At 42.2% G+C, this 26637-nt stretch overlaps 1 protein-coding gene across 2 annotated transcripts in view; it reads right to left on the reverse strand.

The window, feature by feature from the left end:
* MTR (5-methyltetrahydrofolate-homocysteine methyltransferase) overlaps window positions 1-26637 on the reverse strand; it is a 94480-nt gene that overhangs the window by 46033 nt on the left and 21810 nt on the right. For both annotated transcript variants that reach the window (XM_021696095.1, XM_021696094.1), the window contains exons 9-15: window positions 22223-22323; window positions 20818-20879; window positions 19514-19581; window positions 17333-17412; window positions 14393-14505; window positions 10979-11119; window positions 8549-8734 (exon numbers count right to left, since the gene is read on the reverse strand). In XM_021696095.1, coding sequence (XP_021551770.1) covers window positions 8549-8734; window positions 10979-11119; window positions 14393-14505; window positions 17333-17412; window positions 19514-19581; window positions 20818-20879; window positions 22223-22323 — 751 coding nt within the window. The remainder of the gene's footprint in view (window positions 1-8548; window positions 8735-10978; window positions 11120-14392; window positions 14506-17332; window positions 17413-19513; window positions 19582-20817; window positions 20880-22222; window positions 22324-26637) is intronic.

Genomic DNA, 26637 nt, shown 5'->3' on the forward strand with positions numbered 1-26637 from the left:
AGCCAGACAAGGAACAGGGAAGGAACAAGACCAACTGCCGAGGTAGGTCAAAGGTTCCCCACGGAATGAGCTTCACATGGGCCAGGGAATGCGGCAGGAGGCCCGTCCTGCTGCCACCAAGTCCCCAACAGCAGCGATGGAAAGGGACGTCTGTGCCACCATCAGGAGGGCACTGACAAGTCAGAAGGAAAAAAGCCAAAGAAAGGTTTTACGTTTACTTAAAAAGTTTACAAGGACAAACGCTCTGGCTTTTCAGAACCACTGAGGGCGTCGGCTTAGTTCAGAAATTTTCTGGGTGGACTGTCCACTGTGGGCAGGAGTTAGGGATGCAGAAGCAGCATCTCGAGGTCAGAAGCGAAGGCACGGGGTGAAGACGGGGGAGATCCTGCTTGTGGCGAAAGAGCAGAGTAGAAGAGTGAGCTGGGGTCACTGGAAATGCAAGGCCAACCTGGAACGTGGTGCCCCCCAGCACAAGCTCATGTTCCAGCAGGGAATCCGGAAGCCAGGGACTCGGGACTGAGCAGGAAACAGACCCGATATCAGACAGGGAACGAGACTGAGAGGCCATCTCCACAGTGTGCCAACACCAGGGAGGAGAAAAGGGTCTCATCTGGGACCACTGCTGACAAAGCAAATGAGGAAATCAGAAACCAGACTCATCTGCCTGGTCATCATCGTGATCCAATGCCCACCCATGGCTTTTTTTCTAGAAACCACAGGCAGAGGCTGCTTGCTGGAAAAATCCTACTCGGAAGTGCCCAGGTGAAGCAGCACCATATCCTAACAGGGGGCATACAACCCGGTTCCAATCTTCTCTTTCACAAACAAGAATGCCAGGTGTGTGTGCTGGGAAGCCGGAGGGCCTGAGCTGAGGGAGACGCCAGCTATATGCTGTGCTGTTACTCTTGTGAAGTCAATGAACATCCCAGGCTCTGTGGATGTCTTAGGACTGAGTGCTTGGAGGCCCCCTATTCCTCATACCCTGCCATGAACTCCCACCTCTGAAGGTAATCTAGAGAAGTCTCTTTCTTACTAAGAATTTAAGATCTGGGGTGCCTGGCTGGCTCAGTCAGAGGAGCATGCAGTTCTTGATCTGGGGTTGTGAGTTCGAGCCCCACGTTGGGTGAAGAGATAAATAAATAAATAAATAAACTTAAAAAAATAATTTAAGATCTATAGTCCATCTTATAAGGAAAGGCCCAAGAATGGAAATAATCATGTAAGCTTAGCCAGGGAGTGGGGACCTCTGTAGAGCCACTGAAAAGGAGGCACTTAAAATGCAGAAATATAGGTCGGATTTTCAGAAGGTCAGAGGAGAACATGTGAGAATCAGTTCCTAGGTGTGGGCCAAATACCTTCAGAAAAGAAAAATAAAGGGAATGTTAAGAACTATTACTTCTGTTTCCTAGAACTATTTATAATACCATGGTGCGTATTTTCCTGGAAAATACAACTGAAAAACAGTATCAATTTATCTAAATTCAATAAAGAGGCCGTTACCAAATAAAAATCCAAAAAATCACTACCAAAGGAAAAATATTTACGAAAGGAAAAATACGCCAATCACAACAACAACAAAGCAACACAAAATACCTAGGAACATTCTTGAGATTTCCTATTTAAGAACAGCTATAAAACTTGACTAAAAGTAACTGGAAAGACATACCATGCTCCTGAATGACAACTCTGAATATTGCCAAAATAGCACTATTTTTAGGTTAGGGTTAATTAAATTTTAATCACTATCCCAATGGGGCTTTATTACTCCATAAGCTGGAAAATTATTTTTCACATCAGTTTAACATAGGAAAATGTGTTGAATATAATGGATGCATTTACAGAATACTGATTCTTCTTTTATATAGTTTGCATAGGTGCAAACAAAAATGATACAGCCCATTCTATCATGTGATAATTATATTTCTAAGAAACCGACCTTACCAAAAATTATCATTTAAAATAATCATTTCAATTAGAAAAGGAAAACTAAATCTAGAAGTGAGTAGGAATAAAGTTACTTTCCCATAGAAATTTCAATGATAAAGGTGTTTAGTATTTTGTTAGAGTTAAAATAACAGGCGGGGGCCCCTAGGGGGCTCAGTCAGTTAAGCATCTGGCTCTTGATTTTGGTTCAGGTCATGATCTCAGGGTTGTGAGAGCGAGCCCTGCATTGGGCTCTGCGCTCGGCACAGAGTCAGCTTGGAATCCTCCCTCTCCCTCTGCCCCTCCTCCCTCTCATGTTCTCTCTCTCTCTCTCTCTGAAATAAATAAATAAAATCTTAAAAAAAAAAAACAGGCGATCAAAACTACTGACATCAACAGAAGACAGAGAAATGCTTCCTTATTCGCCTTTTATTCCAGAAGTTTCAGGGCCAGTCCCCTCTGCCACAGATGGCTTTGATTTGGCAGTCTTCATTGTAACATAAATCATAAACGTAAACTGAAATCGCAGGCAGATACTGCAACAAAAGCAGGTGTGAGTTCCTCTGCTCTGTTCAGTTGCAACAGTGGTTTTCCATCTGAGAGAACCGCATTCTCCTTAGAAGCAACTGTGTCATGCACGCAAAGCAGATTCTGGTTAACTGACCATTACACCCAAAAGCGTAACGAGAACTCGTCGACAGACATGCTTTATACCAAAATATCTGGATTGTTGGTTTCTGAGCTTTGCAAATACATGAATTTTTTGTTTTGCTCTTTATAACTGCTTACCACAATCCTTCAGTGAGCATTTATGTCTATAGTCATATAGAAAAATTACTTTGTAACAGGAAAAGCAGTATTTAAAAGGAATCTTTAGTTCTACCACCTTACTCTAGTAATTACTTCCCTTAACAGCATTTTCTGCCCATCTTTATCAAATGTAGTTTTTACATAGTCATATACAGTGTCTAATTTTCAGTTTTACATTTTTTATTTACATTTTTTATAAGCACTGTCATCCTGCTCCATAATCTTCATAATTATTATCTGAATACTCTGAATAATATTCCAACAGAATGATGTAATCTAAGTTAGCATTTCTCTCCAGTTGGGCATTTAGGTTGTTTTTTTCTTCAATAAAGTTAGTGAAAAATCCTTGCATATATAGCGTTCTTATGCTGTTGAATTCTTTTATCGGGATAATTTCCCAGAAATGAGATCATTAGCTCAAAGGGTAGGAACATTTTTATGTCCCTTGGCAGGTATTATGGTGTTTTTCAAAAGGACCGTCCCAGTTGATGCTACGCTCTAGAACGAATAAGGCTTTCTGTTTACTACTGCTGGACCAGCACAGATCTTGATCATTTTTAAGTTTACTTTTACTAACTTAGTATGGATAAAACACTACCTTAATATTGCTCTAATTTGCATTCTTTCATAACTAGCAAGTTAAAAAATTTTTTGCCCTACACTTGCTTTTTCTTTGTAGTCACATTCAGATCTAAATTGGGAAGGCTTGTTCTCAGACAGGATCAAACACTATGCAATGCTAACAGATAAAGCATGGGGATTACACAGGGCTTGGAAACATGCATCAGTCTGCAGACTGGCAGAGCAGGGATCCAAACTTGGCTCCAGCTTGTCCTAGCTGACCTTGGCTCACTGTAAAATGGGACGACAGCTACCCCAGGTGGTTGCTATGAGGACTGAGATCCACTCTGCTGGTGGTTTTCAACCAGAGTTAAACATCACCTCTGCGGCTTTAAAATTCCTGAAGCCAGATTTTAAAAACAAAACAAATGAGCAAAGGAAGAAAAGAGAGGCAAACCAAAAAACAGACTCTTGACTAGAGAATCAACTGATGGTCACCTGAGGGGCGGGGGGGGGGGGATGAGCGAAATAGGTGATGGGGGCGTGACGAGCACCAGGTGATGCAGAGAACTGCTGAATCACTATACTGTACACCTGAAATTAATGTCACACTGTGTTAACTATACTGGAACTTAAAATTTGAAAAAAAATGAAAAAACTTACTGAAGCCAGCTCTCACCCCCGACCCAGTGAGTCAGGAACTCCAGGGGTGGAGCCCAGGGACGTACGTGGTTTTTAAAAGCACCCATAGAGACTACCCTTCCCCACGGGAGTGTTTCTGCCTCACATTCCTGGTTAAGCACCACAGACACGCAAAGCACACAACACTGCATTCTCATTCTCATTCTCAGAGCCGACCTTGCTTCCTACCTTCACTGAGAAAACAGAAGCAATTACAGACTCCCACCAGCACACTGCCCAGCGTGCCTCTGGATCCGCACTCTTACACTCGGCTTCCTCTCCCGCCGCGTGAGCCAGGCTTCCCCTCCACTAGCACGCTGATTGCCCTCCCTCTCCACTTACAAGGTCACAGACCCAGCAAATGCCCCCTTTCTCTGGTGCATCAGTTCTTCCCTCTCTACCAGATCATTTGCATCATCAGCTTCCGGATATCCGGACACATACTGTCACATCACCCATCTTCTCTCTCTCTCTCTCTCTCTCTCTCTCACACACACACACACACACACACACACACACACACACACACCCTTCCTTAACCTCCTATCCATGTCTGGTTTCCACACTATGTCTCTGTTCCCTTTTACAGCAAAATTCCTCAAAAAAGGCTGTTTACACCTGCTGCCTCCAATTCTCCTTATTCTCTCTTGAACCCACTCCAATCGGGCTTTCATTTCCTTAGAAACAGTACAGCAAGATCATAAACTACCCCATTTCTAAATCCAATGACAAATTCTTTGTTTCATCCAACTCAATCCACCACAGCTCTTTTAAAATAGCTCATCATGCCTTTCTTGAAGCTTGTTCTTCTCTTGGCTTCCAAGTGAACCCTGTCTTTTGGTTCCTCTCCTACCAAATAGGATGCTCCTCCTCAAATTCTTCTGATGATGATGGTGTCTCCTCTTCTCCCCAGCCCTGAGCACTGCAGCTCCAAGATGCACTTGGTCCTAGGACCTCTGCTCGACAGTCATTCCTTTGGTGACAGAGTAGTCTCCCTGCTTTAAATCCCATCCATGTACAAATTATTCCCAAGTTTATCCACATATGTCTATATATGTTGGATGATGTATGTGATCTGTGTTTTGTTTCTTACTCCCTTTGCCCTCTAAGAATATAAATTGCACAAGGACAGAGACTAGGTTTTTCCCTGCAATCTCCCCAGGGCCTGGCACACACTAGGTGCTCAAGATAGATTTGAAAGGATTAAGGCCGGTATCTGCCTCCATCAAACAATAACAGATTTCCGTATCAATTCTTAAAAGAACACTTAGATAACAGCAACAACAACAACAACAAAGAGCTCCTAGAAAAAGAAGAGATAAAGACTCAACAGCGGGTTTGGAGAATAAATATAAGGGTAGAAATCTCACACTGAGCAGAGCAAAATGCTAGAGCTGAAAAAACAGGAAGGACAAAAAAATTAGGCAATCTTTCCAAAACATCTAGTATCTGAATGCCCCACATGCCAAAAGAGAAGATAAAACCATTCAAGAAAACTTGCTACAACTGTGGCCGCAAGTTTTCCAAATGAAAGGGCCCAATGAGGGCCCAACATAATGGATGGCTCATCGTCAAGCAATTTCAGAACATCATGGACACAGAAGGTCCAAGAAGCATCCAGAAAGCAGGAAGATAAATAGGTTTTGCAAAAAAGAACCAAGGGTTAGAAGAGCACCAGTGTGGAAAACGATTCAAAATGATGTCAAGCTTGTACTCCGATACCCATACAATTGTCCCGGAAGTGTCAAAGTAGAATAGGGCCACTTTCAGACATGTAAGGCTTCAAAAATATTTACTGCCATGTTTTCTTTCCTAGGCAGCTGACAGAGGACGCACTCCACCAAATGAGAGATTAAGCCAAGAACTCAGACATTATGAGATGGAAAAGCCCGAGAGAGGGGCGAGAAGAATCCCTGGGATGGTGGCTCAGGGGCCAGTTGGGCAGCCAGCCTACGACCTCCCAGACCATGTCAGGAGACTGGGAGGCAGAATTCTTCAAGAAATCAAAATGACCGTCTACTGAGTGTGCCTGGATACACTGGATATTGGAAGTGTACACAACCAGGGGTATTCTGAACATACAATCTGTAAGAAACAAAGCAGACAGAAAGTCCTGATCTCGGGGTGCAGGAAAGGACTGGAGCTCTCACACCCTGTCTCAGCCTGTGCACTGCTTACTGATGTGAGCGCCGAAAATAGTTACAACTAAAATTAACTGTACTGGGAGGGTGTGGGGAGAAAGGAAAGATGTGGGAAGGAGGGGGTAGAGGAGAGTAAAAATGCCAAATCTGTGGGCACTACAGAGAGGCAATGAATAACAGTGGAAACGGGGACTTGGAGATAAGGAGGTAAATGCTACAAGGAGCAGATAAGAAAGCTGACAACCGGTGCCTCTGGGGGTCTGGAGGGCTGCGGGCTTCTGTTTTCCACAAAGAGCCACACAGAACCATTTGTCTCTGGAACCACCCACGTAGACATCTGATGGAAAAATAAAAATTATGTCCGAGGGTCCCACCACACGGAACTAGCAGTGGAAGAGGACTGGGTAACAACTTCGCAGACGCACGAGTTAACTGCGTGTGTCCAAATGCTGCACGCGCATGCGCTTTGACCTAGCAGCCCCACTTCCACGAACGGACGAGGAAAACCAGGGCACAGGGGTAAAGGACTGAATGAATTAGGGTATTCGCTGACCACACTCATTCCACTAAAAAATCAAGAAACAACTATCATTTCACTCTGCTGAATGATAGCAGATCTCGGCTCAAATCCTAGTACTACTACATGCTACCTGTGACAACAGGGACTCAAGTGCATGGAATACAAAAATAATAATCATATATACCCAACATTTATACGTTGGGAGGAAAAGCTGATTTAACGTGTGAGGTGTGCCTGCTTGGTAAGAGTAAAGGTTCAATACCCGTTCATTATCAAAATGATCTCCTCTGCACTCTTCTGAATTATTTGAATTTCTCTCCTGATGAAAATACATCTTTTGTACAAATACAATAACCCTTTAGTTAAAAATAATTTTATTCTAAAAATACACAAAGCAGAGAAAGAAAAACAACATATAATCCCACCGTTTGTCAATTATATAAAAGAAGTCAGTATGTCCCCATCTGAAACCATCCCTACCCTCCAGTTACCTAGCAATTTTTTTCTCTGCTTATACAGACATACATATACCCATATTAATTCTTTATTAAATAAAACCAGAATCATGTCACCTGTTTGGTTTTTTTTCCCATTTTCCGATATATTGTTTCCATGGCTCCCATCACCTCATTCTTTTTACCTGGTACACAGTATTCCTTGTGGCATGTAGTAAGAACCGAGGCATTCCACTACTGAAGAACTTTCAGAGTATTTCCCATTTTTCGCTACCACAGAGCCACAATAAGTGTGAACACATACCCTTACATATCAGCTTATTATTAAATTCCAAGAGGGGGCTGATTCATAAGGAATGGAGTTTTTTTCATTGTTTTTTAAAAAATATTGAATAGACACAAAAATAGTTGTAAAAGTCATGTGAGGTATATAGCAACAACAGGGGCGCCTGGGTGGCTCAGTCAGTTGAGCATCCGACTCTTGGTTTCAGCTCAGGTCATGATCTCAGGGTCATGAGATCAGCCGGTCGGGCTCTGCACTCAGTGGGGATCTGCGTGAGGATTCTCTCCCTCTGCCCCACCCCCCACTCATATTTTCTCTCTTTAAAATAAATAAATCTTTAAAAAAATAATAAAGCAACAATACAATATAATCACTGCACGCCCTCCCTCGGATGAACTATCATTATGTTTGAAGTTTCCCATTGCCCCTCCCTGACTCCACAGCAGAGACATTATGAGAGGTGCCGTGTGTCAATCTTTTACTTTTTTTCTCTTTGCTAAAAGAAACGAATATCTCATTAATGCTTCCTTTTTCCTATCTTTAATCATTACAACATATAGTATCTTCTCATAGGTTTATTGGCTATTTGCATTTTTTTTCTATAAGCTGCTTATTCATTTCCTTTATCTTCTTTTGGGTTGATTTGGGTGTTTTATTTTCTGATTTACGGAAACGCTGCATATTGGGGCTATTAACCCGCTGTTACTACTCATGTTGCAGATAATACCATGCCCTTCACCAGAGAAAGTGTTACATTCCCATGCGGATAGCTCTATTAATTTTCCTTCTGGCTTCCCAACTTTAGGTGAGGATTTGCCCATACACTCTTTAGAATTTTGCTTTATATGTTTAGATCGTTCATTGACGCAGACTTTATTTTAGTAGATGGTGGGAAATAGGTCTGTACTTTATTTTCTCCCAAGTGCACAGCCAGTAGGTCTAATAGCTTTTACTGAATAATTCCTTTCTCCATCGATACAGCGACTACTACACATCCAATTTTCACACACACGCGGATACAAGTGTCTGTACGTGTGTATGATGCATGTGTGTGTGCCTATGTGTACACATACGCATTTATGGTGTTTACACAGCTGTTTCAGACTCTGTTCTCTTCCACTGCTCTGTCTCGCCCAGGGAACGCCATGGAGCGAGGTCCAAAGAAATCACTCACCTGCCCTTCTTCATCAAAAGCCATGACCACCGCAGCAGCTCCAAACTTCTTAATCTTTCTAGCCTTTGCCAAGAAGTCATCCTCTCCCTCCTTCAGGCTAATGCTGTTGACAATGCACTTGCCCTGGCAGCACTTCAAGCCGGCTTCAATCACGGCAAAATTGGAAGAGTCGATGCACAAGGGCACCTAGATCAGAGGGGCAGGAAGAATCAGGGAAAAATCACAGGTCACACAGATTCCCTTCCGAGGGCCAGCTCCCAGTCCTCATTTCGTATGTAGGGAAACAGTACATCAATAACAGTGTGGCAGAAAAAGGATTTTAATGTACTTATTCTTTTAAAGCCCGTAACACTTGGAGTGATTCTGGTCCTACAGGTGACCCCATGCATGAGTCCAAAATTTACACACATCAAAGATCACAGCTAAATACCAGGACGAAATCACAGAGCTCAGCTCATCTGCTTCATCCCCAGTTTATACCTTCCAGTGCCTACAGCTCAAACAGGATTCCGGTATCCCTGATCTGACTCTGGGATTAAGGTTTGGCCTCACACCCTTGGGAAGAGCCCTCCAGCCAAGTTATTCACATCCAATCTTCCCTTTAGAAAATCAAGTTCCTGACTGGATAAGACAAACAAAATTTTACTCTTAGAAAGGAAAAGACGTAATATTTAATAAATGTATATAACTACGAGAAAGGACGAAGTTGGAAGGCACAGATGAGAACAGGGCCAATTTTACTAGTCTCCATGCATTCATGCCTCTGTTCCAGGAAAGGTGAAAGTAAGGGTTTCGAGGCAGGACTAGAGTCAAGCACAGAAATGAAACAGGGCAGCTGATCTAGGCTCCTTTGCTTAAGTCACTCAATAAGTATATAATTAAGCGACAACCACATTAGGCCGCATGCTAGCCTTGGGGGCAATGACAGAGTCGGTGGCTCCCTGGCTTCCCCGAGCTTTATAAAGATAAACGATTTAACAAGTAACGACATAAAGTGTGGGGGACATGAGGGCAGGAGAGGGGCATAGCTGTCATGAAAGCCTGCTTCAGGGGCACCAGACCCCACCTGTGCATGGGGGGCGGGCAGGAGAATCACGGAAAGGTTCCCAGGGCAATCGGCTCTTCCTCAGGCCCACCTCCAAAGGAGAGAGAGCACAACGGAACAAGGGATTCTCGATCCTACCCTTTCCCAGCACGCTGGTAATGACAGGTTTGTGGTCAAGTACTAGTGCCAATACCAGGCCAATGTTTTAAAGTGCTGGTTGAGTCTGGTGTCCCAACTCCGCTGGTGAAAATGTGCTAGTCGCACCTTTTTATGCTTGACTCCAGCTGTTCATAATTTGGTCTCAAATAAATTGTGGTAGGAGGTCCAATCCAGGAAAGATAAGGAAGAACAATTACTGGAGCAATCAGAACAGTAATTAATTAACAATGTCTTAAGTTACACAAGGCTGTTCATAGTGAAGGCACTTTTATCTTCAGGGTTCGAGAGTCAGACACAGCAGGTATGACTGCTCCCACTTCAGGGCAGAGGAAGGAAACTCGGGTCAATGGTCAGTTGGCTTGCCTGGGACCGTAAGAGTCTTTTGACTCCCAGCAGAGCCCCCTTCCCACCCCTCAGCTGATGAACAGCTGCTCCCCCTTCTCCGTACCTTAAATTCTCAAAATATTTACTCCCAGAGGAGTGATGAGGCCTTTTACTGAGGAGTTTAAAGACACAAATGAAAGATGGGTTAATGTAATCCACTGCTTACTGCAAGACACCTGACTTAAGCACTGGCTGAAGGCCTAACGAAACACTGACAGCCCCATCTCTCAAAGCACTAGGAAGTTTCTTTAAAAAAGAACTTCACAAATCACTTCTCCATCACAAATTCAATGGTAGAGAAATGAAGTAAAAACTTTAAAGATTTTAGGATCCACCTAAAAAATGTTTTAAAGAACTGGACACACAAATTAGTTTTCACCTTTTAAAGAACAAATGTAAAAGCTGACATATGCTATTTTGATTTATTCTTGTTTTATAGTTTTGTTTACTCTGATAAGCCCCAGAAGGTCTCTTCCTCCCGCAATAAGGAAGAACTGCCTGAGTGACCCTGTGCTCAGAATAGAACTAATGTCTTGGTAGGAACAGGCAACTAATGTCCTTCAGAGACGTGGGAAGGAGGTTCTTAGTCCATCCAGACATCAGAGGAAACTCAATTCTTGTGAGCAATTCCAGAAGCCTTGGAAACAGCTGAGCTGAAGTCACAACTCTCTCTGGTTTATATCGAAAGACTACCATTAGGGAAGAAAGTGACAAACAGAAACCGTTCACTTTCACTGTAGGAAAACAGAACACCAGGGCGTGAGATGACGGATCCCTGGGACAAGTGACAAAGTTAAATGAGTGACAGATGAGGGCAGGTAAATCCCCTCATTTTGTACAACCTTGGCGATGTCGGGCTCGGAAGCAATGAAGTTGCAAAATCTGGTCATTGCACTTGAACCATCCAGCATGCCATCATCCATGTTGATATCCAACACCTGCGCTCCCATTTCCACCTGCACTTTGGCAACACTCAGTGCTTCCTGAAGGAAGAATGCCAGAGGAGGCAGCATTAGGAGAAGGTGACTCAAGAGAAGGCTACAAAAGTCATCCCTACCACCCCAGCAGTCCTTTCAAATCAGACTGGATGAACCAGCCTCCCCAAGTCCCGGCCTGCTCTCCTCCCATCCATCATCACAATCTGATGACTGGCCTTTCCTCCACATCTCCTCCCTCATGTCAGTTCATGACTCAGAATCCACCAAGGCTCTGTCCTCCTGCCGTAAAGAAGCTCAACTCCCTCAGCCTGGCGTTCAAGGGCCTCTGTGACCCGGCCCCACTCTTCCCCTCCTGGTTCCCTTCACCCAACCACATCTGTTTCCACTTCAGGGTCACAGATCACGTTATCTCCTCTGTTTGGGATACAATCCCCTTCCCTTCTATACTGTTTAGGACCCAGCTCAAGCCCCAGCTCCTCCAAAAAAGTCCTCAGAGAAACCATCCACAACTTCTGTGACTCTTCAGTGTTTGCCAAGACATGCAAAGTGTGTTGCAGACTGTTGGTAAGAGTTACATGAAATAGGAGTTAAATAAAATCCAACAGATTTTTATACTGGAAGGCTTTTCAAATCCTTTAATACACTGTCACCCACTGTAAATATCCAAGAACAGAATACGCAGCATTTCCCAACTTGTGACCACTGAAGGAGTATCTTGTAGACTCAGTGCTCCAGAAAACATACTTTGGGTGGGAAACACGGCTTATTCCACAATGACCTGCTGCCTCTGTAACTTCTGCAACGACTGTGATCATTACATCATCGTGGTCTATGAGATCATCGTTTCCCCAGGATTTCATGAGTATTAGCTTATTCCTCAAAATAGAGTGTAAGTGTTTGGAACTCTGGAAAGGTCTTAGGTTTCTCCTGCTCTCCTTTGAACAATGCTGGGCAAAATATACATGTTCCATAATGCTTTCTAACTAACTGATAAAACAGAGAGTTTATTTTAGGTCTTCATTGTACACTTTGTAATGTAATAAAATAAATAAGGATAAAATCAATAGTAGCTTCTGATGTTGTCTTATTTTTTCTTTAGCTTAAGAAAACGACATCGAAATTTTAATCATTGTGACAGAGCAGGCATGAGACCTTTTGCATATGCCACAAGGAAAGACCATTCGTAATGACCCAAGGTTACAAAGGAAAAGGATCACAATAAAATTCAGCACATCAAAAAATGTTTTTTCAGTATCGGCAATGTGTGAAATACTATAAAGAATCGAAAGCATGCGTCCCAATCCCTGTTCCTGGAGGGCTTACATCTAGCTGGGGGCATATGACATAGTCACACAAAGAGCCAGCAGTGTTGCCATGTGAGGTGTGAGTCAAGTGCGAGACGGCCTGCAAAGCAGGAGAGGGCCAGTCTCTGCGGACTGAAATGGAGGAAGCCACCTCAGAGGAACAGTCTTCAGCTGGCCCCTGGGAGACAGATTGGAGGAAGCAGAGCGGAGACAGCCAGCAAACTGGTGAGACCAGAGATCGAAAGAGCTGGAAAGCAGAGATGCCAATACCTGACCTGTCTATTCCAGAAAAGTCACGGAGTAAAACCTTGGAGGTCCAACCCTCCCAAATGGGCTCGCTACGATGATGTCATTTGTACAAGGTGAGCAAAAATCAGCCCTGGAGCTTCTTTCAAGGTCAGTGCTCCTTCCGTTAAACCACAAAGGCTTGAGGGATCGCTAACTCAGGGAAAAGTAGAATCAAATGAGGAATCAGCCCTAGCGGCCCCCTGACAGATCCCACTGACCGCTCCTGTGTCCTGCAGGCAGGGACAGCAGAGTGGCCTTGGGGTCTATCATTCACTTGCTGTGAACAACAGTTGAGTAGTTTGCCTTCCCCCAGATGTACGTGGGAAAAATGGGGGTAACAATAGAACCTATCTCATGGGTCTGTGAGGATTCGGTGAGTAATGATGGAAAGCACCTCGCACCATGACTGACACATAGTAAGACCCTACTGAAGGCTAGATATTATTACTCCCATCCGCTTTCATGTTCCTAAGTTGTCCTCTGTCCTCAGTATCAAATCTATCAAATCTGACAGCTCAAAGGGACACCACAGAATGGCCATAAGAATCAAAAAGTAAATAGAAACATGGCCAACTGAAGAATGCTATGTAACTACTAAGGGTCATCAGGACTTCAGAGAGGAACAAACAAGAAAAAAAAGGCATGGGTGCAGAAGCAAGCCTTCTGGAATGTTCGGGTGACAGGTTGGAATGGGAAGACAGTCTGGTGTCTAAGTGAGCGAAATGAATGGTGGCCTAAAGGGTTTGGATTTTCTCCCATCTGCACAAAATGTGACCCTGTGAAAGCTTCTGATCTGGGGGAGGGCTGTGACAAGAGCTCACGGCAGCGGCAGCAGGAATGCAGGGCAGAGGGCAGACGGGACCTGCCAGGAACCAGCAAAGCAGCTAAGCAGGCCGTGTCGGTGTGCCACAGAGGGGCGCCACCGAGTGCTACCGTGGAGCAGTAACTAATAAGTCCATGAAGGCTGATAAATGGCTCCTTTCTTGGTGATTAAAATGAAGTCTGCTTTGATACTGATTTCTGGAAAATCTATTTCTTAAAGCTTGCAAAACCTCCAAGTGACAGTTGATGATAAAATAAATCATCACGAAAGCCCAGACTAAATTCCTCTAATGTTTAACTTACTATTTTAATAAGAAAAAAAAAAATCTATCCGGCTGTGTAGGGTAGGCTCTATGGGGATCAGAGTTTGCAGACCCACAGAGTGACGAAGCTGAGAAATACTATGGCTAACCCCTCATGTAGACTCTCCAAGGCAGGGGCCTATTCCTTCTTTTCTGTGTGCTTGTTTATTTTAGTCTAGAGCCAGCAGAATCAAGACCACCGCACTAGTCAGCTGTTGGATGTGGTCACAAGGAAGTGACTAGGAATGCTCTTGGCTTCTCCTTTCCCTGGAAGGATCTGTGAGAAGCCAACATGAAGAGTATTCTCAAATTCTTAAACTTACTTCACAGTTAATAGAAACAGCCAGAACCTGGATCCCTCCCACCTCACCCCACTTCAGATCCCAGAGGCAGTTCTTTTTGACAAATATTAATAACAGCAGCTTCAGTCTCCCGAAGCCGCAGGCTCCCACCTGCCCACCTGCTGCAGACACACGTGACCGTTCTCCTCACGGTCCCCAGAAGCTCTGCTAATAACACTCTCGAAGGCAGAGCTGTCTCATTTACATGCTGTCTAGCCAAAAACATGGCAGATGCCTCAAGGGTCTTAATGAGATGCTCACTTCATAGTTTCCTGCCATGATGAGTTTAGCAAACTTCCTGGATCCTGCCACGTTACAGCGCTCTCCAATGTTAACAAAGTTGGTGTACGGTCCGATCCTGAAGGGCTCTAGACCTTAAAAGGAGAAGCATTTTGAAAATTTTCTGAAAATTCATATGATGACATGAGACAGACAGAAAACAAATGTTTTCATTGAGAAAGAAGCTTCAGCGGCACAGCCCACAGGACTAGACAGGATCCCTGATGTGGGATTAGGACCATGGCCTCCTCCCCCAGGGATATTTAAACACAACAAAGGCTACATGTTACAGCTACATGGACACCCAGAACTCCCAAAAGAAGTATTTTAGGAGTGGAGATGCAAAATGTTTCTAAAGAACTGCTTCATACCAGCTCTGAGAAACAAGGAAACATTATCATCATACCCCTATTTCACCAAGAGTCGGGGGTGGAAGCCATGAAGTTAGAATCAGAAGGATCACTCTGCAGCTGTCCACCCAGACATCAGCTTGAAGCCGGATGGAGTAAGCTTTCGTAATCACACCAGCTATGAGCTGAGAGCTTTACCTTATGTCTTTGATCCAGAGGCCATGAACCTATAACCAGCAAGGACGAATGGGATCACAAGGAAGGACCCACGCTGAGCCCCGGGAGACAGGATTTGCCGTGGCACACCCCCCCTCATGAGCTGACGCTGGGAAAACTGGGGCTCTCTGCACCTCTCTCCTTGTATCTCTCCTGTTACAGGCCATTTGAGGGGCAAATACCAGCTTTCTAATTATGAACACATTCATGGAGGTAAAAAGCGAGATGAGGCGTAAAGTATCACTACAGAAACAGCCCTTAACTGTTTTTGCTCTACTTGTTCTATTGAAAGTGTGAGGCGAGGGGGGCTTGCAGGGTGGTTACAGGAAGGATGGAGGGACAGCCAGCCGCGGGTTCAAAGCCCAGGGACACCTCTGTCATAGCTTCTGATCGTATAAAAGAGAGACGTAAAAGGATGGTTTTTCATACTTGTTTCATACATTTCATGGCACTATTGTAAAAATGAGACTAGAGAACACTAATAAGCATAAAATTAGCACCAGCAGTCATAGCCGTTGTTGTCAATAAAAGAAAATGGCTTTTGTGTCCTTCGTCAAAGCACTGGTTGAGAAAGAACAAAATATCAGGGAGAGGAAAAAAACGAATATGAGATGAGCAATCACAAAAGTATTCCAGACTGTTTAAGGGACTGGGGAAGCTATCCCTTCCCAGTTTTGTCCTATGATTTCTTCCCACTGGGAGTGACCCTCCGAGTGAGCCGCAGGGTGGCCCCGGGCCTTAGTCAGACCCGGGGGCACGCAGGACAGGCAGACAGCTGGGCCGACGCGTAAATGCTCAAGGGGTCCTGCATCATCGCCCTATGAGCGCCGCATACAGAGGGCTTCTCATTAGTTACACATGTGAAGTATCTGATATAAAAACTACGTTTTTCTTAAGTTTGTAATCCATGAAAGAGTATGTTTGATGTCATTCTTTAAAATCTGATTGAAGGTGATTTTTAAAGCAATTTAGAAATAGCACATGAAATTCAAATCAGAAGGGGAGGATTCTTTTATTCTTACATCTAAATTCTTCTTTAAAAATCGTATCTAGCAGCGCCTGGGTGGCTCAGTCAGTTAAGCATCTGCTTCGGGCTCAGGGCATGATCCCGGGGGTCCTGGAATGGAGCCCCATGTCGGGCTCCCTGCTCAGCGGGGAGCCTGCTTCTCCCTCTGTCCCTCCCCCTGCTTGTGCTCTCTCTCTCTCTCTCAAATAAATAAAATCTTAATAAAAAAATAAATTAAAATAAAAATCATATCTAAGTGGTTCTCTTCTTGTTTCAATTGTGGCAAAGGCTGACTATTTAAACTGCTAGTCCTTGGCTGAAGCAAACAAGTTTTAAGATCTAAGGATGAAATAAACTATCCTACCACACCTCTCTCTGTTTTCTGGAGAACAAAAAGAAAACAAGGAAGACTGAAGAGGGTTTTTAACCCAACTTCACACTCACTCACTGGGATGAATTCGATGAAGTTATATTCCAACTGAGAAAAGTAGGTGTTCCTTTTACTTTCTCTTGTATTTTATTTCAATTTTCTTAGAGGAACATAAGGAACAAAAATATTTCAATTCAGAGAAATGCTAAATTCTAAATTATTAGGGTGCCTAATTTCCCATGTGCGCTATTTGCATGTTCTCTAAGAATCTGTGTGTGTGTGTGTGTCTATATGTATATATATAGAGAGAGAGACACACACACACAATTATTTTCCTTAGAAATACTACCTAACAATACATCATTGAAGTATTATGGGGAAAACATAAAATTTAAAGTTATGTTTCTAATGAATGGCATGATAAATTCTTTTATTAACGTTCCTTATTTGAACATCAACACTCGTTCTCAAAAAGGGAAGCTGCCCACCTTATGGGACTGTCGAGCACCAGAGAACAGTCAATACCACACCTCTCTGTAAAGTCCTAAATACGTGGTGAATCTCAGATGGCGACAATCATGTTGTAGAAGCAAGCACAATTTTCTACGAAGAGGCTGCTGTCATGACAAACCACTGAGCCTCGACAGTTTGGAATTTTCAATAACTAAGAGCAAGTCTGACGATTACAACAGTTAGCCTGTGGCCGAGAGTATGTTTTCAAAGCAGTGCCTCACAGAGCCAGGGCCACGTGAGTTCTAAATCCAAGCAAGGGCCCCACCCGGGCAAACCACCTGTACCTTCTGCCCATTTCCCACCCCTGATCTTCACGAGAATTCATCTAAATGCAAGAAAAAATATGGACGCTTCCTTGACCTAAGAAACAAGTTGCTCGGCACACACATCACTACCACTTAGGATAAACACGAAATTAACCCACAAATGGTTTCTGAAATGATAAAAATCATTACTTTATCACTTACCAGATAGTAACATATGCTCTTCAAAAACAGTGGCAGGTGGAACTCGAGGCTTACAGTTTTCCACAGCTTTAGCAATCTCCCTGAGTTAAAAGAGAAAACACTATCTCCATTAATTCGAAATAAAATAAATTTAATTAAACTAATTCCCAGCTATGAAATTAAGTCTATTTAACATAATTATGCACATAATTATATACCTAATTCCAAATGTGCAGCAACAGTTATGCCTTTTAGTTTTCTCAGCAATGCAGAAAATGAATGTGTCAACTTTAACTTTTCTGTATTTTCCCAGTCTGCTGTGTACTGACTGCACCAGTTTCTGCCCTCAAGAGATAGAAACCGACATACGTAATGGTTTACGCAAATGCAAACAGCAAATCTCCTTTCTTTCCCAAACCCATAGATGCCCTTTACTCCATGAAATAGGTGCTTGCTTCTTAGTGGTTTAAAAGAAAAAAAAGCTTCATCATTGAGAAGGAGGAGCATACAGGAGAGGTGCCAGGAGCGGAGGCCCGTGTTTCAGGTCAGTTTTTCCCGAGCACAGAAAGCACAGAGTAGGGAGGGTCCATGGTAATAAATCACTAAAACTCCAAGATGATTAGTCTTCAAAATTTGCTTTGATTATGCATATACTTTTTAACCTTATTGGCTCTGGTAAATTATGTCTTTGATCAACCTGGAAAAATCTGTCTACTCCACTAAATTTATCAGGGCCAGTATGAAATCCTCACTCTGCTGCCCCCTAGACTGGTATGCCAAAGTAAAAGCAGCAAACAGACACACACACACAGGTAGGTAGGTAAGTAGATACAGACATACATATACCTGCATGCCAATACACAGACACAGAAACACAAACACACAGGTATTTTTAAAACAACTTTTTTTAAAAAGGAGGAGATAACCTTAAAAACAAAAAGAGATCCAAAGATTTAAAAACAAAAAGAGATCCACCTTCAACTACTGATAGCTTTTAGATACTATTTAAAAGATATTTCAGGGGCGCCTGGGTGGCTCAGTCGTTAAGCGTCTGCCTTCGGCTCAGGTCATGATCCCAGGGTCCCAGGATCGAGCCCCATATCGGGCTCCCTGCTCCCTCTCCCACTCCCCCTGCTTGTGTTCCCTCTCTCGCTCTCTGTCAAATAAATAAAATCTTAAAAAAAAAAAAGGTACTTTAAAAATTCCATAGGCTCTTCACAGAGTCTATCACAGAAGCCAACAAAAGCAGTGAACTGTTAGGTAATTCAGGATGGTGGACACATCGCGTGCACAAAAACAGACTCAGAACAGTGAGATGACTGGCTCAAAACAGGATCATCAGTCACAGGAGAGAAAAACAAATTACAAACAGTCTGAAACTGGATTTTATTCCACTTCTTATTCCTCTTATCAGCCACAAAATGGCAAGGACTTGAACACATACTCCACCAGGCTCTTCTTCCACACCACCATGCTTCACACGCTCACTCAACAACATGGAGTACACAATGACCTTAAGGTACCTGGTTGTCTTACTGTCTTTCCCTTCCATGAGACAACTAATGGACACATGTACTTGCCCACAAGATATATGAACCGTTCCTCCTTAATTTTCTGAATACTAGTTAGGTATTTAAGTGATAGAATATCATGATATCTGGAATTTGCTTCACAATATTCTAAGGGGGAAAAAGTTGGAAAATAGACAAAATAAGAATAGCAAAATCTAGAAAATTATCGAAACTCTGGAAATTCATTTTATTATTTTTCTACTTTTATTGGAATTTTTCACAATATAAAGGCATCTCAGTTTGCTAGGGCTGCCAAAATAAAATACCACAGGCTGAGTAGCTTAAAGAGCAGCAATTTCTCAAGGTTCCGGAAGCTAGAAATTGAGACGAAGGCGTGTGGACAGGGCCAGTCTCCTCTCAGGCCTCTCCGGCTTGGAGACAGCCGTCTTCCCCCTATGTGTTCACTGGATCCCTTCCTCTGTGTGTCTGTCTCACAAAGACACCAGTTACACTGGATTAGTGTCCACCCACAGGATTTCATCGTACCTTCATTATATCTTTAAAGATCCTATCTCCAAATACAGTCACATTCAAAGGAACTGGGCGGCTGGAACTTCAACACATGAATGGTGGGGGGTGGAGGACATGATTGGTCCCATGACAAAAGAGCGTATTTAGAAGTGATTCCTACCTGATATGATCTGGTGTCGTACCACAGCAACCACCCACTATATTGACCAAGCCATCCACAGCAAAGGCCTGCATTTCGGAAAAGAAAAAGTTTCACAGAGCCCATCTGAATTCTAAACTCGCTTCCACCAATTCAGCAGGAGATCTATGTTTCCTGAATAATGAATTTTTCATTGTAAAGAGAGTTAAACATACTTAATCCAAGATATAAAGCTTTCACGCACCCTGCATCTAAGTTTAAAAGCAGAAAATAGTCCAGATGCTATGAAATCCTTTACACCATTTATAAGTACAATGACATAATCATTTGCCTACTTGGTCATAATAGAGACTTTTTTTTTTCCCATATGCTGAGGTGAATGACTGTGAGCTGGATAGTGTATCAAATAACACATAAAGTGAGCTTCAGTTTTTATATTTAAGTTAATTTTAAATTTTAATGAACTAAAAATTCAGGGGTGCCTGGGTGGCTCAGTCGGTTAAGCATCTGTCTTCAGCTCAGGTCATGATCCCAGGGTCCTGGGACTGAGTCCCGCATCGGGCTCCCTGCTCAGCAGGGAGCCTACCTCTCCCTCTCCCTCTGCTCCTCCTCCTGCTCATGTGCGCGTGCGCGCTAAAAATTCAGTTCCTCAGTCACATTTCAAGTTCTCCAATAACCACATGGTAGTGGCTACATACTGGGCAGTGTGGGTCTAGAGTTTAACCATACGCTAGTTAGCGAAAGACAGTAACTGAGACAGGAAGTCAAGAAACTGAGAAGTCAGAGTATTGGAAAGATCATCTACTAGATAAGGAACTGAAATCACAAGAATCAAGTCAGAAATCATTTAGGGGAGAATGTTAGTGAGCCAAAAGCTGAAAGTTCAAGGAATGAGGAAGAGACCCAGGGGTTAGTGGGCAGTATGGTCCCATGACCTGGGATTCAAAGATGGGAGGTGTGTGGGTGATAAGGTGTGCAGGCGACAACAGGGAGCAAGGAGGACACCTCCTCCACCCAGAAGTTTGGTTGGGGTGGAGTGGGGGAGGGAAGCCACCACATGAGAGGACTGCAGAAGACAGCGAAGTTTCAATTAGTCTGGGTCCAGCCTGACTGGGGATTTTCCAACAGCCCCAGGGCCAGATGGGGAGAAAAATGCTGCCGGCGAGCCCCTCCCTCTGCCTCTACCATCGTAATTCAGAGTGGGTAAGCTTTTGTTATATAGACACTGGGATTTCTTTAGGAGAAAATTCTACTTTTAAATATTCTAAATCTAAGATTTCCATTACTCCAACTCTTAAAAAACCAAATGAAAGACCATCCTTAACCTTTAGTTGCATGGCCATCATATGCGGAGTTTCGTCGTAGTCACCAAATGTGTTGGGAAGACCTAAGAAAGCACATTTCAAGCATTACTGAAAACCATCTTAACAAATAGCCTAGTGTTTGTGAGGCTGCAGGTTTAAAAGTTAGGAAATTTTATATTTATAATTAAATGGTGATTACTTGCAAAAACAAATAATAGTTCTTAATATCGAACATAGTAAATGCAGAGATACCACACCTCTCCCCGCCCCCCAAAAAAATCACAGAGGCAAATAAACACAGGCTATTTCTCTTCCATTTGAAAGAAAAAAGTCACTACTATATGGGACAGAATTTCTCCAACCCTATCCCCTTCCCACAGAGGAAGCTCAATCTTGTCAGCTAGCTGCTTGGGGGTAGAAGCTGGGGACTACTACATACCCTTTGAACTAATGAGCACCTGGCGATATGAATTAAAAACAAACTCAAGGGTGCCTGGGTGGCTCAGTTGGTTAGGCGACTGCCTTCAGCTCAGGTCATGATCCTGGAGTCCCAGGATCGAGTCCCGCATCGGGCTCCCTGCTCAGCAGGGAGTCTGCTTCTCCCTCTGACCCTCCTCCCTCTCATGCTCTCTGTCTCTCATTCTCTCTCTGTCAAATAAATAAATAAAATCTTTAAAACAAACAAACAAACAAACTCAAAACACAACCAGTTCTCAAATAAATTTTTCCAAGTCCAAATGCTCAAGTAAATTTTCCCAAGTAAAATTTTAGCATCGAATTAACCAATTTCCTGTTTTATTTATTAGCTCCTTCCAGTTATCTTACTCCTTCTGGAGAAATAAAATTTGGTGAGCATTAAGATATACATATTTGGAGAAAGAAAGCTGGAAAATGATTGTTAGCCCTAAGGAGCTAAGCAAATACTCAAAAACATTCACCAGGAAATCTGGTTAATGCAGAATGGGTTACTAATTTCTAATTGAATAGTTTTAGAACAGTAAAAAATATCTGTATCTATATCTATATATAGTAAGCTAGAAGTGCTAACTTTTAGAAAGGAAAAAGCTGACAAAGATTGTTAACACAGAACAGAGAGGAGGGCTCCCTCTCCTCTTCTTTGCACTCATCTCTTTGACTGTGTTCCCATGGCCAGCACTGTCACCTAAAGCAAGGCTCTGTAACTAGACTTCATCCCCCAAAGTTCTGTCCAATCCTGAAGCTTGCAGGCTGAGTCAAATTGTTCCTTCAGGTCTAGAGGCAAGCAGTGGTCTAGACCCAAATACTCTTCATTTAGAAAATGGCCACTGAATTTCAACTACATACCAAGACCTGCAAAACAAATTCTTTTGGCCAAACTCTTTTAACCCTACCTACCCCATCCTATGTATTTGGATTTCCCCATGTGCAACTCCCTAGAAATACACACCTGCATTGGGATAACAGAGTACATAGGCTGTTGTACATTTTCCAATTGTTTCAATAAAAGGTCTCATTTCAGCTGCACCCAGAGCACAGTTTAATCCAATGCTGTAAAAACAAAAAGAAGGTATCAGGAGCATCATCTTGTATGCAAGGTGTTTATGTATATAAAACATTACAATAAAGTAAGGACTATATTTAAAACCAAGCAGATAATAAATCTCCATGTTAGCTTTAGCACCTTTATTCATATATAGTCAAAGCCATTTCACTGAAGTCCCTCTGAATGTTTCTGTCCATGTCTCCAATGTCAGATGATCTTACAGCTAAAGGACCCTGCCTATGGTAGCTCCTTGAAGAATTTGACAGTTTGGTTACTGGTATACCGAAAACAGAAATGCCAGCAAACTACCAGTGCTAACACACGTCTGATCTGAAAGCAATACTTATGAGAAACAGAAAGGAAAATCATGGAGGTAGAAGAGAAGGCACAGTAATGATACATGGAAGCCACTGTGCGAGTCCAGAAGACCAAGACTGAGTAGTCGTTGCTCTGTAACTGACTTGCAAGGTGACCTTGGCCTTACAGTTTGTCCTCTTATAAATTAAACTGGTTTATCTATAAAACCAAGTTTAATTTTGCATCTGAAACTTACTGTCTCAAATGAAACAGATCCAAGCAGAGCTGCCCTAACTGAAGTTTTCAGGGTGGAGGGCCTGAAACCCCTCCAATACCACTCTCAGTGGGGCCCCTGGGGCCCTCAGGAATTCAAAAATTAACTAGGAAGCTACTAGACTATTTCAATTGTTTTCTTTTACTATGATTCCTAACTGCAATGTGATACACTAGATTAGATCCTGAGGCAGAAAAAAAGGGCAATTGTAGAAAAACTTGAAATCTGAATGAAGTCTGGAATTTAGTTAATAATAATACTATTCTTAGTTTTGACAAAAGGACCATAGTTTTGGAAGACGCTAACATCAGGGAAAACTAGATGAAGAGTATATGGAAATTCTCTCTACTATCTTTGCAACTTTTCTGTAAATCAGAAATTACCCCAAAATAAAAAGTTTATTTACCAAATACAACACCCATGATAAAAACTCTCAGCAAACTAGGAATAGAGGGGAACTTCCTCAACTTGATAAAGAACATCTACAAAAAAACCTATAGCTGACATCATAATTTGATGTAAAACTAGACGCTTTTCCCCTAAGATTGGGAACAAAACAGAGAATGTCCATTTTCAACTCCTACTTGACATTATACTGGAAGTCCTGGCTAATGCAAAAAGAAGGAAAATACAAGGTATACAGATTGGAAAGGAAGACATAAAACCATCTTTATTCACAGATAGGATGTAGAAAATCCCAAAGAATCAACTAAAAATTTCTTGGAACCAATAAGCACTGATAGCAAGGTTGCAAAATACAAGGTTAATATACAAAAGTCAATTGTTTACCTATATCCCAGCCATGAGCTATTGAAATTAGAAATTAAAAACACAATACCATTTGCATCGGCACCAAAACAGATGAAATAGTGGGGTATAATTCTAACAAAGTATGTACAAGATCCACATGAAGAAAACTACAAAATGACAAGACTCAGAAGAAAGAAATCAAAGCAAATCTAAGTAGGTGAAAAGATATTCCATGGACATGAACAGGAAGACTCAGTATTATTAAGATGCCAGCTCTTCTCAATTTTACATATATATACACATATACATATATTCATTCACACAAACCCAGTGAAAATTCTAGCCAGGTATTTTGTAGCTATCAACAAAATGACTCTAACATGTATATGGACAGACAAACAACTCAGAGTAGCTAATACAATATTGAAGGAAAAGAACAAAGTTGAAGGACTGACACTAAAAGCTAAAGTAATCAACGATACTGGTGAAAGAAGAGACAAATAGATCAATGGAATGAAACAGAGAGTCCAGAGAAAGAAACACACACAGTCAACTGATCTTTGATAAAGGAGCAAAGGCGAGCCAACGGACAAAGGACTTCCTTTTCAGCAAACAGTGCTGGAACAAATGGACATTCACATGTGAAAAAATTCGATGACACACAGACCTTACACCTTTCACAAAAATTAACTCAAAATGGATCACAGACCTAAATATAAACTGCAGAACTATTAAAGATATAAAGATACATAAAAAGATAACGTAGCCTGAAACTAATATTATACTGTATGTTAACTAACTGGAATTTAAATAAAAACTTGGAAGAAAAAAAAAGGTAACACGGGAGAAGACTTAGGTGGCCATGAGTTTGGCCATGAGTTTTTAGATAAAACACTGAAAGGAGGATCAATGAATGAAAAAGCTGATAAGCTGGACTTCACTAATATCAACAACTTCTGCTCAGTGAAAGACACTATGCTGTTAAAAGCATGGGAAGACAAGCCACAGATTGGGAGAAAATATTTGCAAAACACATATTTGATAAAATAAGTGGTAACCAAAAGATAAAAAATTCTTAAAATTCAACAATAAATATATGCATCTAACGTAGGAGCAACAAAACATATAAACAATTATTAACAGACTTAAAGGGAGGAACTGACAGCAACACACCAACAGGGGACTTTAGTACACCACTTCCATCAATCGTGATCATCCAGACAGAAAATCAGTAAGGAAACACTGGCCTTAATAAGACACATTAGACCAACGGACTTAAATGATATACAGAACCTTCTATCCAAAAGCAGCAGAATACACATTCTTCTCAAGTGTACACCGAACATTCCCTACAGCACATGTTAGGCCACAAAACAAGTCTCAAATTAAAGAGAAATCATACCAAGCATCTTTTCCAACCACAATGGTAGAAAACTAGAAATCAATTACAGGAATAAAATTGGAAAAACTACAAATATGTGGAGATTAAACATGTTACTGAACAACTACTGAGTCATAGAAGAAATCAAAGGAGAAATTTAAAAATACCTAGAGACAAGCGAAAATAGAAATACGACACATCAAAATCTATGGGAGGCGGGGCACCTGGGTGGCTCAGTTAGTTAAGCAGACTCCCTTTGGCTCAGGTCATGATCCTAGAGTCCCAGGATCGAGTCCCGCACTGGGCTCCCTGCTCAGCAGCGAGTCTGCTTCTCCCTCTGACGCTCCCCCCTCTCATGCTCTCTCTCTATCTCATTCTCTCTCAAATAAATAAATAATATCTTTAAAAAAAAAAAATCTATGGGAGGCAGCAAAAGTGACTCTCTAAGGGGAAAGTTCAGAGCAACAGAGGTCAACCTCAAGAAACAAGAGAAATCTCAAATGAACAATTTCACTTTACACCACAGGAACTAGAATAAGAATAAATGAGGCCCAAAGTTAGCAAAAGGAAGGGAATAATAAAGTTCAGAGTCAAAATAAATGAAATAGACAGGGCACCTGGGTGGCTCAGTCAGTTAAGAAGCCAACTCTTGATTTCGGCTCAGTTCATGATCTCAGGGTGGTGAGATCAAGCCCCACATCAGGCTCTGCATTCAGCCCGGAGTTGGAGCCTGCTTGAGATTCTCTATTTCTCTCTCTCCCTCTCCCTCTGCCCCTCCCCCTGCATGTGTGCGCTCTCTAAAACAAATAAATCTTTAAAAAAATATAATAAAAAAATAAAATACAGACTAAAAAGACAAATAGAAAAGATCAATGAAACTCAGAGCTGATTCTTTGAAAAGATAAAACAAAATTGACAAACCTTCAGCTAAACTCACTGAGAAAAAAGGAGAACCCTCAAATAAATAAAATCAGAAATGAAAGCAGAGAAGTTACAATTGACACCACAGAAACACAAAAGAATCATAAGAGACTATTATGAACAATTATATGCCAACAAGTTGAAACTTCAAGAAGTGGAGAAATTCCCAGAAACTTACAACCTTCCAAGACTGAATCACAAAGAAATAGAAAATCTCAATAGTAAGGAGCCTGAAGCAGTAATCAAAAACCTCCCAAAAAACAAAAGTCCAGGACCAGAAGGCTTCACTCGTGAATTCTACCAAAACATTCAAAGAAAATGTCATACATATCCTTCTCAAACTCTTTCAAAAAATAGAAGAGGAGGAAATGCTTCCAAACCTCCTTAAGAGGTCAGTATTACCCTGATGCCAAAACCAGACAAGGACAGCCCCAAAAAAGAAAATTACTGGCGGGTGCCTGGGTGGCTCAGTTGGTTAAGCGACTGCCTTCGGCTCGGGTCATGATCCTGGAGTCCCGGGATCGAGTCCCACATCGGGCTCCCTGCTCAGCGGGGGGTCTGCTTCTCCCTCTGACCCTCTCCCCTCTCATGCTCTCTATCTCTCATTCTCTCTCTCAAATAAATAAATAAAATCTTTAAAAAAAAAAAAATAAAAAAGAAAATTACTGGCCAATATCCCTGATGAACACAGATGCA

This window comes from Neomonachus schauinslandi, chromosome 6 (genome assembly GCF_002201575.2).
Source record: "Neomonachus schauinslandi chromosome 6, ASM220157v2, whole genome shotgun sequence".
Classification (NCBI taxonomy): Eukaryota; Metazoa; Chordata; class Mammalia; order Carnivora; family Phocidae; genus Neomonachus; species Neomonachus schauinslandi.